The 20,158-nt window shown below is 39.8% G+C and overlaps 1 protein-coding gene across 16 annotated transcripts in view; it reads left to right on the top strand.

The window, feature by feature from the left end:
- caska (calcium/calmodulin-dependent serine protein kinase a) overlaps positions 1-20,158 on the top strand; it is a 164,783-nt gene that overhangs the window by 122,798 nt on the left and 21,827 nt on the right. For 9 of the 16 annotated variants that reach the window (XM_051403220.1, XM_051403217.1, XM_051403223.1 and 6 more), the window contains 5 exons: positions 6,311-6,391; positions 12,658-12,846; positions 12,985-13,063; positions 17,722-17,807; positions 18,006-18,074. In XM_051403220.1, coding sequence (XP_051259180.1) covers positions 6,311-6,391; positions 12,658-12,846; positions 12,985-13,063; positions 17,722-17,807; positions 18,006-18,074 — 504 coding nt within the window. Of the gene's footprint in view, positions 1-2,852; positions 2,901-6,310; positions 6,392-12,657; positions 12,847-12,984; positions 13,064-17,721; positions 17,808-18,005; positions 18,075-20,158 lie in introns of all 16 variants that reach the window. The other 7 variants (XM_051403209.1, XM_051403218.1, XM_051403214.1 and 4 more) reach the window with 1 other exon arrangement.

Raw genomic sequence — 20,158 nt, 5'->3', positions numbered from 1 at the left:
TTCAATTCACATTTGTTTGTATAGTGCCAATTCATAACAGAAGTTATCTCAGGACACTTTTCAAATAGAGCAGGTCTAGACCGAACTCCTTATAACATTATTTACAGGGTATCAAAAGTAAAAGAACTCAATTCAAGCTGGACCCTACAAATATTTTATTTCATTTATTTAAATAATAATTTCTAATATTTCCCTCTGAAATGTACTGAAGTTAAAGTGGCTTGAAAAGGAAAGTACTTTGATGGCGTTGGAGTGAAACTAGAGCACCTGGAGGAAGCCCTCACAAACACAGGCAGAACAACCTCAAAGACCTTTTTGCTTCGAGGCGCTGTGCTGCTCAGTTTGGTTTACAGCTGCACAGAAATGATATTGACTCAAGAGAGATTGAATTATTGAATTATTTATGTTCAGTTATTGAGTCCTCTGTGAGCTTCCTCTCAAACTTCAGTGACCTCCTGAGGATTATTTGCTGATGATCCAACTCCCTGTGACTCTGGCCCATTGTCGGAGCAGCTGACACCACAGCCCACAGGCCTGTTCACACAGAGCTGTTTTAATAAAGATCTCTGGCTGACGTGTTTGACCTTCCTCATTAGTGGACACACCCCAATACTGTATTTGTGCTCTAATAGCGTGGTTTTGCTTTATTACAGAGAGTTGCCTTATGGTCTCCAGAGTCTGACCCTGGCTATGATGAATTCATATACACTCTGTTAGTTTATGTGTTTTACCTCTCAGTGTACTGTAGCAGGATGCAGACTGGAGCGGGTGCTTAACAAGGACTGTGAAAGAAGAGGGAGTGTGTGAAGGGAAACGTGGATCAGTGGTGTGCATTGTGAGCGTATCTGCATGCCCTTGTGTCGCACCATGTTTGTGTTGTGTGCTTTGTTGAGGGAGCAATTAGAAAGTCTGAACGGTGAGGGAGTGGGTGAGGGCAGGCGTCTTAAATCCCAGCACTGTTAAGACAGGGAAAGCCATTTAGGGCAGCTGCGCTCTGTTTTATGTGGCTTTGGTTGAATGTCAGAGAGACCTGGCTAATTAACACAGCTCTGGTACACTGTGTCCGAGAAGTTCCGAGTCTGCTTAAAGAGTCTGGTTCACATTTTCCTGCTTAAAGCTGTCTAGATGGATCAAGAGTTGTGGATGGAGCCACAACAGATGCAATGCTGTCTGTGTGGGAGTGAAACAGCGTTTAAGTCCCGTAGTTGCAGAATCTTTTCATCTTGTGTGTGGATTATTAGTTTTCTGGCTGACTGTATGGTGAGCCAAGCCTTAAGACACCTCCGCATTAGAAACGCACTACACTCTGTTCATAACCAGGCAGGGGCCTCGCTGTACTTTTCAAGCATCTCAGAGTAGAAAGTTTGTCCTGGCCAGTTTGAAATTCAAGCAATGATGCATGTTTGGTCCTGTTTCAAACGTAGGAATGAAAGGGTTTGTCAGCTTTTTTATGTAGGAAAGTAATCATATCAGGATTTAGGAGAGCTCAGGTTATTCTTCCCCTCTCAGGAGTTCCCAGCAGACGGCAAATGATTCAACAAATGAACAAGCATTTTGGGAGTTGTGGGAATATAGAAAGTTTGGTGTTAATTAAACTAATTAAGAAGTTTCTTCAAGGATAATGATTGGATTAAAACTCTTTGACCTGGATGGCTTTCCATATGGAAAGTGACGTCCACTGTACAGAAAATGAGTATATTGTTTATTTGAAATAGTTGTGTTAAAGCTGCAGTTGGTAACTTTTATAAAATAACTTTTTGACATACTCACTGAAACTTTCACTATATCCTGACAGTAGTGCATGAGACAGATAATCTGTGAAAAAATCTGGTTGCTCTGGCTCCTCCTAGTGCTTCTCCTGGTTTCTTTCTCTCTTATTGGTTGTTTTTGTCCAGACCCAGTGTATTCTATCAGGAACACTAGGAGTTCTGAGTACTGATTTTTTCACAGATTATAGTGATACAGGCAGAGGGCCAATAATAGTAGACTATTGGATCATGACAATAGAATAATAACTATGCCAAAACATCCCCTGCAGTAAATTACTATTGTAAGATAAGTACATGTATCTATAGTCCTACATAGGAATGTGGATTAAACTCATGCTGGTTTGTACCAATGTCAAATAATCTAGAGTCAGTTTTATGAATATTTTGAATACTCATTATTAATTTGAAACACTAAAGATGTCATTGATGATTTTTGCTGATTAGTGTTTCATACATAGTTTAAGTAGGTTTGGGTATTTTTAATCCTAGAATCATAAAGAAAAGCAAGTTAATCGTTTACTATGTAGCTACTTTGGTACTTCCTGTGTTTGACCATTACCCAGCTAATTTTGTTATTGTCAGTCCAACTTTAAACAAGGGTAATTCTGAGCTACTTGAGGAATACTGGTCAAGGGCTGCTTCAGCACAGTTTCACCTCAAATGAACTCCCCCTGAACCTGAACTACCCCTCGTCCTCCTCCTCCTCCTCCTCCTCCTCTGCCTCCTCCTCTGCTTTACCTCTATCTGTACTGGACTCTTGTGGCTTTCTGGCCCAGTGATAAGGTGCTTCAAACTTCCACAAAGCTTTGTCCTGACCGCACTAATATACTTTTTTGCTGAATAAATTCTGTCAGTGTTGGAACTAATCTTGGGAGAGAGGTTACCTGCTTTGGCTGTAGATACTAATCCCACAAACTGCCCTAATTCACAGCCCGTTGGCTGGCATTGATTAAAGGCAGGGCTGGAGTTTCACTTCCCCCAGACCTCTGTCATCACTGACCTTTAAACTGTCACCTGTGAGCTCTCTAAAAAGGACAGTCGACAGCTTGTATAACGCTTCTTCCTGTGTCTTCTCCACTTAAGAGTTCCTCCCAAGATGAAGCAAGTGGCGCTTTGAAACATCTGGAATATGTAAGCCTCAAGACCTCAACACACCACTGCCATGTTCACAATACTAATGAGTAGAGCTTAAGGCAGAATTGGAGTGGACTGAGGGCGAGTGAAGGATAATATCCATGAAGGTCACTGCTGTGGAGATGCTGCCTATTCCTGTATTTTGAAAATCTACTGGTTCTCAACAGAACATAACATTTGTTTGTTTTGTTGTTGTTTAGATAAGCAAACTTTTTGGCGTCTAAATTTATTTCATATATACACACAATAAAGAGTATAAGTGACTCTAATTGCAGCTACAAAAACTAAGGACCAACACCGGGATAAAATAAAACCCATAGACCTGTGTAGTATAATAGATACAGTTGTTCTACATAATTCACCTTTTGGAGAACTGAAATGATCAATGTAGCAAAAAAACATCTGCTAATCACAAATACAAGCAGGATGGAGCTCTGACCCTCATTATGATATATTAAGGTAGGGCTGTGTATTGGCAAGAATCTAGTGATATGATGTGTATTAGGATATGATTACAATTTCAGTATATTGCAATACAATGCAAGACAATATAGTGCCATTTTTATCAAATATTTTAGGAGAACTGTTATAGTATAAAGAACTCGCCATCATATGTATACAATCTGTGTAAAGAAAAGTTCATGTTGTATGCAGTCAGAACAGTGGGATCTGCATTTATGTTAATCACAGTCCTTCGTAACATCATTGCACTACTTTTTGTGCAATCTGAGCGTCAAATGGCTGTAGAAAAATTACAACACCACTTTCTAGCGGACAGGGTTTTAAACAACACAATCGAATAACTGCCACAGATCTTTGCATGTAAGCTTTTTTTTTTTTTTTTTTTTTTTTTCTTATACCCCTATTTAGGAATAAGCACTATATTTAGCTATTCCATTATTTAACAGTGTTAACATTTCATTAAAGCATGTTTTACTATTTTCTGCAGTCAAAAAACCTGGCAATGAATTCCTTGCTATTATTGTTCAATAATTTACTTTTCCAGTTGTACATGGGGGCAATAAAAACCCTCAGATGAGAGTCTTATAAAATAATGATATCTAAAAAGAGCAAGACGTTTCTATAGAGTATTTCTGGAGATTTAGTAACATTGATATTTTGTATAAAAAAATACAGGCTGCTTTGTCCTGTACTACTTGCCTACCACCATACCATACTGAACAATCACCTTCATTTGAACATTTGAATGAGAACATTTGAATGAGAACATTTGAATGAGAACATTTGAACGGGAAGATTCATTAGACCTATTGTGTGTGTATCAGCTACTAGTGTATTGTAGGGAGGTGCATCTCTATCCCTGAGGCTGCATCTTGATGCATTGTCAACAATCCCATATGTTAAAGACACATGAAGAAAATACGAATGCAATACTACTTCCTATTGCGATTCCGTGCCATGTGACAGAATTTGATTCAGCACAACGTGATACAATGTGATGCAAAAGAATATGGTGCTATGCAGTTTAATATGGTACAGATAGATTTTATTTCTTTGGTTCTTTTTTAACAAGTTGAGACAGTTTATAGAGGAGGGATCAACCTAAATATTAAATTATTGGTCACATTCCTAAATAATGAAGGCATACGGCCTATACTAATAATTATGTATAGATAGATTTTTACTAGTGCAGATGTTAGAAATGGTGATGATGATGCATCCTGAGTTAATTCCAAATTGTATCCAATGCAGCCTATTAAAGGTCCAGTGTGTAACATTTAGGAGGATCAATTGGCAGAAATGGAATATAATATTCATCTTTTCATTTGTGTAAAATCTTTGTAAAAGTCTGCCATGTTGGACCACCATGTTTCTACAATAATCAAGAAGGGACAAACCAAACACTGGCTCTAGATGGGGCTGTTATTGATTTTCGTGCATTTCGTGGATACCGTAGTTTCTCCCCTGCCCTTGGAAGAGTTTGAATCGAGTGAGTTGCTATCTGCAACTATACCACTAGTTGCCACCAAATCCTACACACTGGTGCTAAATTGTTGTGGATGTGGTAAATCTTATCATCCCTATAGTATATAAACTATTAAATTAGGTAGTCTCATTGAGATCAATATCTCTTTTGCAAAGTAGACCTGAGTAACTAACGAAAGGACATCCAGCATCATAGACAATCACTGACATCACTAAATGGATTCAATTCAATTCAGTTCAATTCAATTTTATTTGTATAGCGCCAATTCATAACAGAAGTTATCTCAGGACACTTTTCAAATAGAGACCGAACTCCTTATAACATTATTTACAGAGACCCAACAGTACCACCATGAGCAAGCACTTGGCGACAAGGGCAAGGAAAAACTGCCTGTTAGAAGGCAGAAACCTAGGACAGATCCTTCGGCTCTAGGTGGGTGGTCGTCTGTCTCGACCAGTTGGGGTGAGAGAGAGAGAGAGAGAGAGGAGAGAGAGAGAGAGATACAGACAGACAGACAGACAGACAGACAGACGCACAGCAACAACAGTAGATTCGAGGTGGAAAGATCAAAATGGGCCAGTGGGATGGGACATTAATGTTTCAAAGTCCTCTGTAATTTATGAATCATTCCATTTATATGGTGCAAAGAAGTGGAAGGAGGGGGAACAAGAGCAGATCTGCTCTGGTGAGCAGTTGTGATATACTGAAGCAGCTTTTGCCAAGCACAGTGAAAATCTGCATCAAGTTGTTTTAAGTTTGAGCGAGCAGTGTGAGAATAAAGGATATCTCCAAAGCTGAGCACAGACATGATAGTTGACTCTACAGTCCTCCTCCTGTCCTGACACAAACATGCTTCATTAGTTTCTGTGCCAGCTGCTCCACATGCTGTTCAGAGGTTAGACTTCCGTCAAGCCAAATTCCCAGGTTAGATTGGACGATTTCAATTCAGTACCATCATGTATGTAAGGCAGGGAGATGCACACTGGAATTATGGATTCTTGAGAATAAAACGGACATTGTCTTGTCAGCAGTACGAGCTTGAGATTGTAACATATGCTTTTGATATGTCAGTGAGTGTAAGCGTACTTAAAGACGAGAGTGCTTCATAACTCCATAATGCAGGTTTCAGTAGTACTCACACCCCGTCAGAGGCCTCACCTCTACAATGCCACATTCACCAGTCAGGCGCAACATAACTGGAGCTGACATCAAACCAAGTTATGTCAAAAGGGCATGAGGAGGGGCAGAGCCTTGACCAGGTTCCTCCACTCGCTGATTGGTGTCCAGAGTTGGTCTTACATTGGCTGCGGAGATGTAGGGGGCGGCGTCAGGGAAAGTTTGAGGGGGGGCTGTGAGGTTGTCGGGTCGCTCTCCATACATCGTCCGAGGTGCAGGAAGGTGCGATTTGGATGCAAAGAACACTACTGTGGCTTAAAAAACTTTTTCTCTGCGTCTTCAGGTTCTGGAAGAAATCTCCTGCTACCCAGAGAACCACGAAGCTAAAGAACTCAGACGGATACTGACCCAGCCGCATTTCATGGTGAGTCAAAACACATGCACAACTCAGACCCCAATGTCTGGTGTACCTCTCAGGCGGGTTGCAGAAGGCCACTTCAGACACTGCAGGCCTTGTAACCTTTTTAGATGCTCTAACTTATTCTTCCTTCAATCTAAAGAGAAAGACATAGGTATGAGTCAAAGGCAGGCTTTTTTAGCTTCTGTTGCTTAACCCAAGGAGCTATAAATGTGACAAACAGATAAACATGGTCACAGTGTTTTTGTTTTTTGCCATTTTAATGTAGTTCTTAAATTGAAGTGCCTCTGAACACACTTAAAACAACATGCAAGAGCAATTCCGCTGGGCTAGAAGGGTGTTCTAACGATCTGAGCAGCCAGGGTTAATACAGTCAAGGGAAAGTCACTTGTAGGGCTGTCAGCAGCCTCTCCTGCTAATCCTATCACATTAATGCGTCTGATTTACGTCTCGGATCAATCACCTGCTTAATATCAGATAGACAGACTGACAGAAAGGGGAGGGAGTGGGATGGAACACGGGAAGAGGTATAGGAGAGACGACTATCGAAATGAAATGATAAGGAGTGAGAAAAGATCAGTAATTAAGATGAATGGAAGGGTAAGGGTAAGAGAGGAGGGGAGGTGTGGATGGAGGTCAATAAGGCGTGTCTGATGCGATGTGCTGTGTCGGCTCAGAGGCCCGGCTCCTTCATAGCGCTACAAGAGCGTAAACTGATGTAGGGAGGGAGAGGCACCATCGTGTTCTACATTCCAAAGAGTTCAAGTCAGGGCGAAGTGCAGACAACACCAGACAGGCCATGTGAGGATTTAGTGTTTTGTTTGAGTGTATATGTGGATTTTAATAGTTTTCAGGAACAGATGTCCCCACAGCACATTTTCCAGTCCTCACTAGTTAAATTCTGGGAAATATGACTATTCACAGTGCCTGAAATGGGCTGGTACTCACCAGTACTGAGTAACAACACTTCTGATTTTTGTCCACATGAGTACCCTTACTTGCCACCTCTGGTGAGCTTGGCCATTCCCCCCTATTGAGGTCGACATGGTCTAGACCTCAGTATTTTTTCCAAGGAGTATACAATCAAATGTAAAAATAACAACTGTGATGCATTCCCCCCCAAACCCCCCTACCACGTTCAGTATATGGTAAATGGTAAATGGACCTGTACTTGTATAGCTCCTTTCTAGTCTTCCGACCACTCAAAGCGATTTTACACTACATGCCACATTCACCCTTTCACACACATTCACTCAGTGATGGCAAAGTCCATCGAACAGAAACTAGCTCATTCATGCACATTCACACACTGATGACGCAGCATCGCAATTGGGGGTTCAGTATCTAGCTTAAGGATACTTCGACATGTGGGAGGAGCCAGGGATCGAACCAACCATATACAAAACTAGGGTTAGGGTTATGTTGTGTTTAAGGTTAGGGTTGTGCTGAATTACTCCTGGCACTTTTTTTGTACTGGCATGTTTTTGGCCCAATTCAGGGATTGGTTATTCACCTCTTTCTGAGAGTGAGATGTAAACATCATTACCAGTTTTATGTCTGTGCGTTATCTACAGACATAAAGCCAAAAAGCGATTAGCTTAGCTTAGCAGAAAACACTATATGGGGAAACCACTAGCACCTCTAAAACTCTCTAAAACCTGAACCTATTGCTGATTCAGAGTTGGTTCAACCAAAGAACTGGTTTGCTTTTCCACAAACTAGACAGCCACCATAGAGCCATGTTATTGTCTCACTGTATATGTCTTCAGCATTAGCTATTGTTACCAAGGTTATGCTAGCTAGCCAGCTGTTTACCCAAGCAAGCATAGCTACTGGTTTCTAACATCAATATTACTAACCTCGATCGTAACATTGAAGTTACGATCATACAAAGGTAAAATTGACGCTATGAGCGAAACATTGAGAAGTTAGTAGCTATGCTTGCTTAGGTAATGTTAGATGACCAAGGCAGCTAGCTAGCCGTTACATCCATAACATTGATGTGAACCGGTTCTGTTGTCAAAATGTAAAGAACTGGTTGCAGAGTAGGCGCTGGCTCCGAACCAGCCTTCAAACGGTCCTGCTGAAAAAGGGGTATTTCTTACACAATGTATCTTAATTGCTTAATTTGAACAAATGAGTAAAAATGATAAATTGGGTTTTTTTAGAAAGTTTTGTCACCATATCTTGACCAGGGGCAATAAGTGTTGTCTTCACTGCTGTTGATCTTCTCATTTGACTCATTTGAAAGCAAATAAATGTATTTCAGGAGGTAGAGCAAGTCGTCCACTAATCAGATGGTTGGCAGTTTGATCCCCAGCTCCTCCCTATGCAAGTGTCCTTGGGATGTATAAGTGCAGTCCAATTACCGATAAGTATTTCTGCCAATAGATCCTGCTATATGTTATAGGGGCGGGAATCTTTCAGCACCTCACGATTCGATTCGATTAAGATTCAGAGGTCAGCGATCCGATTCTAAACCGATTATCAATGCATCTCGAATTTTTTAATGTACATTTTCGTGCGTGATTTTAAAATATATATATATATATATATATATATATATACATCTGAGTTTGCTACTCAGAGTTTGCTAATCACTTCCTACTACTTTTATGATATTCATTAAAGACAATCAACAGATGAATTACCTTCTCTATATTTTATTAGAGAAAAAGCTTTTCTTGGCACAAATATGACTTTCTATGAACAATGCAGCTTGCATTTTAACACAATATGGAAGTATGTAAAAAAAAAAAGATATATTTTACTTTTCTTTCTAATCTTTCTTTTCTATGTCATTAAAGAAAAAGCTGCTCTTAGTCAATTATAAGAATAAGACTTCAAACACAAAATCCTCCTGTGCCAGCTGGGCCACTGCCTGCTCAATTGTCCTCTGGCTGCCATCACGAACGGGTCGCTTTCCCCCCAACTCTGAGTGGTGTCGAGAAATGTGGTTTCGCAGATTGGTTGTATTTCCGAAGTATTTAATTTGACTTCTACACAGCTTACAACAGTGTAGGTGTTGTCCATCTTCCCGTCGACCTCATAGAACCCAAAATGCTGCCATATCGCAGCTTTTAAAGAAGCTTGTGCAGGCCGTATAGGTTTGTCGCTCGCAGCCATTTAGTCGCCACTAAACTTTGGATGTAAACAACTCGCACATGTGTCATGTGTTTGGTGCGCATGCGTGTTGGCAGAGAACCGGCAGGCAGAAAGGAGAGTTTTCTATAGCGTTCTGCAGCACGCAAACTAATTATAACTAATTTTTTTAATTCCAATTATTAACTTATCTGCATCGAGACGGAATCGTTCTAGAGAGACTCGCGATGCATCGAAGAATCGATTATTTTTCCCCTAATATGTTACACAGTGGACTTTTAAAAGTTAAGATTGAAACAGTCTTGCCACAAGATCCACTTATATAGTAGTAAATTATTAAGATATTTTCACAGTAGACAGTCTAGCTGTTTCCCATTTCTTCCAGTCTTTATGTTATGCTAAGCTGAGCTAACCACCTGCTAGCCCTAGCTCTGCTTATCCTACAGACATGAGAGTGGGATCGATCTTCTAATTTTTCTAAGCTTTTGGAAAGAAAGGGCGTAAGTATATTTCTCAAAGGATTAGAAATTTCAGATTAGGTTTTAAGATATTTGAATTGTTTGAAAACCTTCTGCTCCAATTTGTGTCACTGTGTGTCTTCAGTCTGTTCTGTCCAAATAAAAACTTTTTATTTTACATATTATTACTGTATTAACAACAGGATCTGTGGCACTTTACTGCATTTTATCTTTCATTTGATTACTGCTGGTGTCAACAGGCCAGGAAGCACAGGCATCTTCTGGCTGGTAATACATTTTATTTCATTGCGGTTTTGGCTACTATCGGGTGTTTTGAAGAGTTTCTTCTTTTCAGAGAATTCGACCGGGGCATCTGTTAATCTTAAAATCTCCACCCTGGCTGTTTCTCGCTCTGGGTCTATTATCTTTCTCTGTCTCTCTCTCTTATCTTTTATTTCACTTTTTTTTTTTTGGTTTCTCACACTCACTCGAACACACCCACATAGTATAGAAGAATTAGTGAATTAGTTAACCCCTTAACCATGTCCTCATTAGGGCACAGTCACACACATACACACACATACACAAACTCATGCAACCATAACTTCCTCCATGTCTTGGAACATGAAGTTTCTGTTGTGTGTGATGTGGTTTGACGAAGTTAGAGACGCTGCCATTGCCTTTATGTCTCTGCCTTTCTGATCTCCTCTCCTTCTGTGTGTGTGCGTGTGTGTGTGCGTGTGTGTGTGCGTGTGCGTGTGCTGTGTGTGTGTGTGTGTGTGTGTGTGTGTGTGTGTGTGTGTTTGCGTGAGGGAACACAGTGACAGGTTTCCCCTTTGTTAAGGTTTCATTGCTGTCTTCTGAAGTTCAGACCGGTTTGTTAAAGTGCCACTCAAGGGGCTCTGTGGCTGTCAGAAGAGTAGAGTGGGTGTGAGGCACCAGCCGCCTCTGCAGCTACACAAGACATGCCGCTTTAGCTCAGATAGACAGACTACAGACCAAAAGCACCTGTGGAAAAGGGGGAATACCTTAAACCATGGCAGGGAGAGAGAGTCAGACAATCCCTCCTGCTCCTCAGTGGTCTGACTGCAGAATGAAGTCTAACAGGTGCTTCTTGCTCGCTGTGTGGCTTGATTTCCATAAAATACTGTCCATGTACCTTGGTGTTATCCTCGAGTGAGATGATATTTTTGGGGTTCAGGATACCATCCATTTTGAGTCAAATGTAAGAATCAGTGCAGTCACAAAACAAGTGTTAAGGGTCCAAATTAATATATATATATATATATATATATAGCTTGATATTTTAGCCTCTCGCCAGCCTTAACTTTTATCTTCATGTTCATGTTGTCTTTTGGGTGGCTTAACACAATAAATATTTCGCCACATCTCTAATAACATGTAACACAGAAAATTCTTAATAGAGCTGCACAATTAATGCACTATTATTGACGTTGCAATATGGCAAAGTGCAGTATCCAAATTGGTAAAAAGGTAAAATGTGTGATAAACAGCATTATAATCAAGTACTGTAGTTCTGCAGAGATACTCCAGACTACGAATCTTGTTCTCGAGACGTTGTTTGGTACAGGCCGCAGCAAATGTTTTGTTTTGTTTTTGGGTTGTTTTTTTTTTCAGTGAAAATTTAAATATATATATAAAAAAAAAGATAATTCCCAATAATTGTGAATCATATCGTAGCAAATTCGTGTCCAAATAATCAGATAATCTGTGAAACAATCAGGTTCCTCTGGCTCCTCCTAGTGCTCTTAATGGTATTTGCAAGAATCCACCGGACCTGGATGAAAACAACCAATCAGAGCTGATAACTTCATCACATGTAATGACTACTCATCATGCCCATTTAGGAACAGTTACATATTTTCCCGAGGTGTACACAATTTTTTGGTTAGAGAATGAATGTTTTATTTCTGTTTTCGTGACAGCTGTACACTTAAAAAAGGAAATGCTGCAGTTTTTCTGGTTTAGCTTTATTTCCTGGAGGGTCTATCACTGCATGCTCTTGTGTCTTTAACACCAAACTGTAGCCAAGGCACCCGGTTCCCACTGGACTGTGTTGTTTTCCATATTAGTAGGGATGACGATATGGATTTTTTTTCAGCTGCTACGATAACTGATAATGATCACATTTATTGTATTTTAAAAAGAAGTTCATAACCTATAGGTGTTTTTTTTAGTTGGGATTGTATTGCCCTTAAATGATAATGACAGCTGAAGAGTGACAGGAAAGGGGGGCAGAGAGAGGGGATGACATCCAGCAAAGGGCCACAAATGGCTGCCGCAGCAAGGACTCCGTACATGTACAGTACATGCATAACCTTCAGTTTTTATACACCTGATGGTAAGAAAGGTTGAGATGTAGAGAGCAAAGATGGATGATTTAATATTGTTAACGCAACAAAAACAAACAGTTCTTTTTTCTAGTTTGTTAAAACACTTCACAAACATACTTTAGCTTTCATACAACAAGCATATCAATTATTTTGCATAGGTATTCAAAATAAATTATTATTATTATTATTATTATGGACTACTAATTTATCAGCTATAATTTAATGATCCCAATAATTCATAATAAAATAAATTATCGGCCAAATATTTGCAATAATTTGCCCAGATAATTATTGTGCATCCCGAATATAAAATCTGATCCAGGCCTCACTCTGACTCTGCATTTGTATGTGTCCACAGGCCTTGTTGCAAGCCCACGACGTGGTGGCCCACGAGGTTTACAGTGACGAGGCTCTGAGGGTGACCCCCCCGCCCACCTCGCCTTACCTGAACGGAGACTCCCCAGAGAGCACCAACGGAGACATGGACCTGGAGAACGTCACCAGAGTCCGCCTGGTCCAGTTCCAGAAGAACACGGACGAACCAATGGTACACAGCTGAACACATCTCCTATATACTTACTCACACATTCTGACAGAAATGACACCAGAGCTTAGTGCTAAGACTTTATGCATTGCATCATACACACAGATCATACTGCATGTGTTTGTGTGTTAACTCATGCAGGGTATCACGCTGAAGATGAATGACTCAAACCACTGCATCGTTGCAAGGATAATGCACGGGGGAATGATCCACAGACAAGGTACGCTTCCTCCTTCTCACAACTGACATTTATACCTACACCTTTATAAATTGCTTGCTATAGGCTGTATGACTCACTATTTACTCATCACCCAACTGAACACCTTGTAAAATGAGTAAAATAGTCTAATTTGTCTCCACAGAAGAAAAGCAGTTATTATATCTTATGAATGGTATTTACTATAAGCACAGCTTTATCTTTTATGACTAGTGTTACTCAAAAAAAGTACACATTCCTCATTACTTAAAAAAATAACTTAATTATTCCTCATAGAATATACTGTGTTACACTACTTTTCTTCTACATTTCTTCTGCCTGAAGGCCATTGCACACTAGGTTCACAATTTTTGTCTGAAACTGTTGCACGTTTAGAAGATCACCCAGGCTAAACAGCCTCTCCACGGATGTACTAGAGTGTGCTGAATTTCATGGATCTTGTAGAGAAACAGTTCAGGATCTCCATCTCTGACCCCGACTTTGGTTTTGGAAGCTGTAAAGAAGTCACTCATGTGTTAGGAACAGTAATGTGTTACTTTTTAATGCGTTACACGACTGGTTCTTAAACTATGGTACATGTACCACTGGTGGTAAGTTCTATTTTAAGTAAGTAATAAAACATATAACACTATTAAAATACTACAAAATGTCGAATGAGGTAAACTATGAGGTCACTGAAATGTAATTTAAATTAAGTTTTGCATTTCCTGTAATATTTTGTTTGAATATGCACATATCTGTGATTAGTTACAAGTTAAACTGTGATGGTAAGATAGTGAGCGTAGCTCCAAACCAGGGGTGTTTCCAGTCTTTTACTTAATTTTTCAGTTTCAGCAACTTATACAATCATATACATGCACATTCACATTTAGTCTGCTGTATTCCATTTATAATCTGCTTAATACAGCATAAGAGTATATTTTTCAGGTTAAACTATGTGCAAGTTACATAGTTTAAAAAGAGTAACACACAAACATAATAAGTAATTAAAGCTGCAAGCAGCGTTGGGCGGGACCTCGCACTCCACACAACTCGGGGCGTGGTTCAGCCGCGTCACGTGCCGTCGTAACGTGTGGACTGCAACATGAAATTTTCACATCACCCCACAAGCCCTCATCGCCTGAAGCTGAGGGAGAGCACTCTACGTTGCCACACGATTCAGACAGTGCAAAAGGCTTTCATAGGCTTTTCATAGGCTTTCATAGGCTTTCATAGAGACACTCTTCACTGCCAAAAGTGGAAATTCAGTGCCATGGACACAGTTTGAAGCACAGAAAATATTTGATTAACTTATGATCACCAATGTGTCTAGATTACAGTGATCAAATTTGAAGTCAATCCGATAAAATCTGTATGCGTTAGTTAAAATAGAAGCCCTGAAATGCCGGAAATGGCATCACAGTGGCCGACTTTGACGGCAAGCCACGGACACGCCGTTCAACGTACAGTCACAAAAAGCATGGCTTTCAGTCAGCAACATTTTTTGACTGTACTGACCAAATTTGAAGTTGAGCCAATAAAACCTGTAGGAGGAGTTAATTAAAATAGAACCCTGAAAAGCCAGAAATGGCATCACAGTTTGACATTCGATTCAAAACGGCAAACTTTGAAAGCACGCCACGGACACGCCCTTCAACGTACAGTTGCAAATAGCATTCATTCAGCATGTTCATTCAGCAACATTTTTTGACTGTACTGACCAATTTTGAAGCAGATCCGAGAAATTCCCTAGGAGGAGTTTGTTCAAATACAAGGCGAAAATTCATCAAAAATGACCACTTAAGTCAAAATGGCCAACTTTGACGGGACGCCACAGACATGCCCTTCAACTTACATGCACAAATAGCACAACTTTTAATCAGCACCACTTTTTGACCTTACTGACAAATTTTGAAGCAGATGCGATAAATTCCCTAGGAGGAGTTTGTTCAAATACAACGCGAAAAGTTCGCCAAAAATCAAAATCAAAATGGCCGACTTCCTGTGGGGTTTCGGGTATGGGTCCAAGAGGCTTTTTTGTACGTCCCGGCATGTTACACGTGCCTACCGAGTTTCGTACATATCGGTGAAACGTGGTGCCGGGCTGCTTTTTTTTAATCCTGTAGGGGGCGTTACAAACACGACAAACACGATTTTTGGTATGTGAGCTTCAGGCACCACTCTACACGTGCCCTGTGAATTTCATATTCATAACTATTACGGTCTCCGCACAGTGATTTATCATGCTAAAAGAGCACCACCTAGTGGCGTATTTTTTTGTCCTTTTTAAGTGAGCCTCAGGGAGCCATGGGGAAGCATCGTACCAAGTTTCATTTTAATCACACGTGCCTTTGCAGAGATATAAACTTATATATATAAACTTTTTGGACATTTTGCGCTCTAGAGAAAAAAAAGATTCTTGGCGGAAGTGGGTGGGGCTAACATGGGGAGATTCAGCTCTATTCACTGAACGCGTGGATATAAGGTTTTTGAATGTGCTACAAACTATGCAGAAGTTATTAGCCTAAACGCATTTTTTATGATAGTAGTGCCACCTAGTGGCCAACCTGAAAGTGACGCATAGAATATCCCCATTTTCACCAGGCCTGACAACTTTGCCAAATAAAATTGACTTTTCGTATATGTTCAGGGGGGCAAAAATGCAGTCAAAGGGGGCTAAAAATAATAGGTAAGAAGAAAAAATCAAGCAAAAACAATAGGGACCTCCAGCGGTCGCTGGCTCGGTCCCTAATTAACTAATAAGCCGCAATGATGAATGAATTAAAATGAAATAAAATGAAAAAATAACATGACTTTTACTGCATTAGTATAGTCATAGCAGGTCCCCATCTGTTAGCAAATATATCTTTTTGAAGCCTCAAGGCATAAGTTATTTGTTCCATATGGTAGATTTCCCAGACCTTCTTGATCCACCTATTGTATGTTGGAGAATCGGGTTTTAACCATTTAACTATAATACATTTAAGAGCTGCAATCAGTAATATTTGTAAAAGGTATTTTTTCCGTCATCCAATTATGTAATTTGGTATTAGTCCTAGCATTACCATCTTGGGATCTTTTATAAAAATGTTCTGAAATACTTAACCAAGTGCCTCAAAAACATCATCCCAAATTTTTTTCAGTTTAGGGCATGTCCAAAGTCTATGGGTATGGTTACCAATTTGTGTCCCACAACTATTTATTAGCATTTATCTGAATACATGGGCCCCATTTTGGATGTGGTCGCTGGTGTTCTAAAGAATCTTATTATTACCTTCCATCTGAATTCCCGCCATGTAGAGTTAGTTACTTGACTGTACGTATTTTCTCCCACTTGTCTTGCTGTATGACTGTGCTCATTTCATTTTACCATTTTTCTTTAATCTGAAGAGTTTCATTAGGATTCATATCTAAAAATATTTTGTAAAAATGGCCGATAATTTCTTTATTTCCGCAACCAATTTGTAATTTTATCAGGAATTCTTCAATCAGGGTGGGCTCTAGCATTTTAATCCACTCTCTACCCAAGCGTAAGTATCTAAGAAAGGCAGAGTCTGTATGTGCTTTTCTCAATGTCTAGCCACCTTGTACCTGTGGAGTCTTGCAGCCATACTGTTAGGGGTCTCAACTGTGCAGCCCAGAAATACAACCTGAAGTTTGGGAGTTTGAGGCCTCCACGTGATTTAGATAGCTGGAGTATTTTTAGTCTGACCCTAGGACGCCTTGATTACCTCATCTTGGCTAGTTTATCAAATGTATATTTAGGAATATCTACAGGCAGCATCTGAAATAGATAGTTATTTAGGTAGGACATTCATTTGTATGCTCTCGATGCGGCCTGCCATAGAGGAAGCGTTGATCATCTGTCCAACTCCTTACTAATATTTTGTATCATGGTTCTGTAATATTTTCCAGACTGTTCTGACTGGGGGGCACAAGTAGGGCTCTGACTTATGTAGGGTGGCATAAAGTATGTGTCTCAGCTTTCCAATCATTCCCAAATTATAAAATTCCTACACTGTTTATGGACCCCAGTCTGCAGAAATATTCAAATACACTTTTTTTTTTCACACTTGAAAGCCTGGAAACACTAATAGGAATAATCAATTTCTAAACAGTTGACTATTTTGTGTATACTGATTCACCTCTTATATCAAGCGGTAGCTGTCTGGTTGTGCCAATAATTCTTAAATTTAATTTAAGAAAAATAGGATTGCTGTAGATCGCATGAAATGTGTCCTAATTAGTGAAAATCTGTAGGAACAGGAACCTTCCAGATATTTTTCTGCTAGTCTTCTAAAGACTAAATGGACAGGTCAGAATTTAAAAAAATGAAACTCCTCCATCAGTTTCACTTTAAAAGCAGACCAAAACAAACAGCGTGATAAGTGTTGGTGCTTGCATCCATTTTACCAGACCTTTCAACAGCTGCTCTTCTAGTTGAAGGCAACACTCAGTCAGCTGTTTTATTGTCACTGTAGCATACCTCTAATTAATCCCCAGTTGATTTATCATGTGTTAATTGGAAAGCCACCTCGATTACAAAGCATGCTTCTCTCTACTATTGTTGTGATGGGAAAAAGAGCAGCGGGGGCTAATGGAATATAGTGTGTCTGTGTAATGAGGACAGAGGTTTGATTGCATGTTTGTCTTTTTTTATCTTTTCTGTCTCTCTCTCTCAGGAACGTTGCATGTAGGAGATGAGATCAGAGAGATCAACAGCATCAGTGTGGCCAACCAGACTGTGGAGCAGCTGCAGAAGATGCTGGTGAGTGTGTGTGTGTGTGTGTGTGTGTGTGTGTGTATAACATGCCTACATTACTGTTAATGAGCAAAAGATCACATGCACCTGAAGATAATATCAAACTCACAATATCTCTTTGTGTGTGTGTGTGTGTGTGTGTGTGTGTGTGTGTGTGTGTGTGTGTGTGGGTGCGTGCGTGCGTGTCTGTGTCTGTGTCTGCAGAGGGAGATGCGAGGCAGCATCACATTCAAAATAGTGCCAAGCTACAGGACACAGGGCTCTTCGTGTGAGGTAACACCTCCTCCCCCTCCTCCTCTTCCTCCCCTCCTTACTGCTGATCTGATTACTAACTGCTCGCCTGGTTACTGAGCGTGTGTGTGCCTGTAACTCAAGTATGCTGTGTGTACGGGGCGTGCTGTGTGTGTATGTTCTGCGTGTGTGTTTTGCTGGGGCTGGGTCAGATATTCAGCACACCAATTTCACAACCAAGATACCGGAACCCCCCCCTTCCTTCTCTCTCCCCCTCTGGTCCAGGAATGAGGCACACCTCTCTGTGTGATCCACAGACCACCACAACTGTATACACACTACAGGGGTGGACAGAATAACAGAAACACCTTACATTTCATATCTAGACAGTCAATGCAAGCCCACTAAAGCTCATAATGTGTGACTGGTGCATTAATCTCAGACTGCACTGTCTGAGATTTTAGGTTTATTTAATGTAGCAAAATATATTCTCAGAAATCCTGAGAGCATATGCATTATGAAAGCCTCAACAACCATCAAGTTAAAGCTGCACTAATCAACCCATAATATATATATAACATATATATGTTATATATGTGTTTCACAAAACTTTTTTCCGGGGACCTACTTTTTAAAACAAAGCATGGCAACCCAGTTGAGAGCAGATTTGTGCGTAATTGAATATTCTGGACTATTTTTACTGCTGTTTCTGCATCACCTCATGTTTTCTTGAAAAGGTAAAGCAGCCATTTTGAAAAGATATATACGTTTGATAAATCATAAATGTGTTATGTGAATGTGTTATTGAAAACACACTTTTCAATACTTTAGTTACTGTAACAGGTCGACATTTTATTTTCTCTCATCAGTAAAAAAGATACCCATTTTAAATACTTTATATATGAAACAAAATAAAGGTATTAAGGTTAACAGGTTCTTGTTTTTTTCTCTCAGTAAAACAAACAGAATGTTTTCTCTCACTTTATGAGACAGAAAATGTGCAATTAGGAAAAGTTAAGGCTCTCCTTTTTACCTCATCAGTATTACAATGTACATATTTTAAATACTTACTATAAATAAGACCAAATAAGTGCATTTAGCAGGAGGAGGAAATGCAAATGTATATGTGACCCAAATAAAATCTGCTGCGACCCACATTTGGGTCACAACCCAGTCTCTTGGAACAATCTATGGACTTTTCAAGTGAAGAGCAGAGTATAAGTACTACATAAAACTAATTTAGACACAATACCAATACCCGCATACCAAAACTAAATTGAAGTTCTAAAGCTGAGGCTCCAGTGAATCAGAAACTTTGTGGAGCTAAAAGGGCTAAACCAGTCAATCCAAGAGGCCTTTTGGGACCGAAGGTAATTCACTAATGTAATCTGGCATCTGGCCATGTAAAAGCTTGTGTGTAATTAACTACAGCAGGTTGTTTTAAAACTGATTGAAAAAGACACTGAAAACCAGTGCCAAAGATTCTAAACTTAAAATGACATGGTTGCTGTGTTTTGTCTTTATTTAGGCTGAAACTGAGTGACAGCTCACAATGCCGCTGCCACACAGCAGAGCTTTTATTTTAAAAAGACACACAGACAAAACCACAGCCCTGCTGTTGAAATTTTAGGCTGAAGACAGAGAAACATATCAGGGTTCCCACACATCCTGGAAATTTAGAGACTAGTTTTCCAGTAATGGAAACACCTGGAAATGTAGGAGCTAAACTACGTAAACCTGTTTGGGTTTGTTTGAAACTCAACTGTTGGTAGCAGCGCCATATGACACGGAGTGGAACAGACTTGCAGTGATTTTTCTGGCGTCGCAATGAACCTGATACACTTCATTATTAAAAAAGGAGGACTAAAACTGGAGTTAAAGGGCAATGCTAGGCCAACCGGTACATTATACATTGACTGAATTGTGAAGAAAAACTCCTGTCCTGGAAAGGTCCTGGAAAATGTTTTCATAGAAAGAGTGGGAACCCTAAATATAATTCCATAAATTACAAAGTTCAATTTTTCATCATCAAAAGAATGTTGAATTATCAGTTTATGCACCAAGGTGATTTCTAATTTCACTTTTTAATGATTAATTTTCTTTACTCATTTTAGTAAACTCATGAT

The sequence above is a fragment of the Dicentrarchus labrax genome, unplaced genomic scaffold, assembly GCF_905237075.1.
Source record: "Dicentrarchus labrax unplaced genomic scaffold, dlabrax2021, whole genome shotgun sequence".
Lineage (NCBI taxonomy): Eukaryota > Metazoa > Chordata > Actinopteri > Moronidae > Dicentrarchus > Dicentrarchus labrax.
This window is presented reverse-complemented; position numbering and strand designations above follow the sequence as displayed.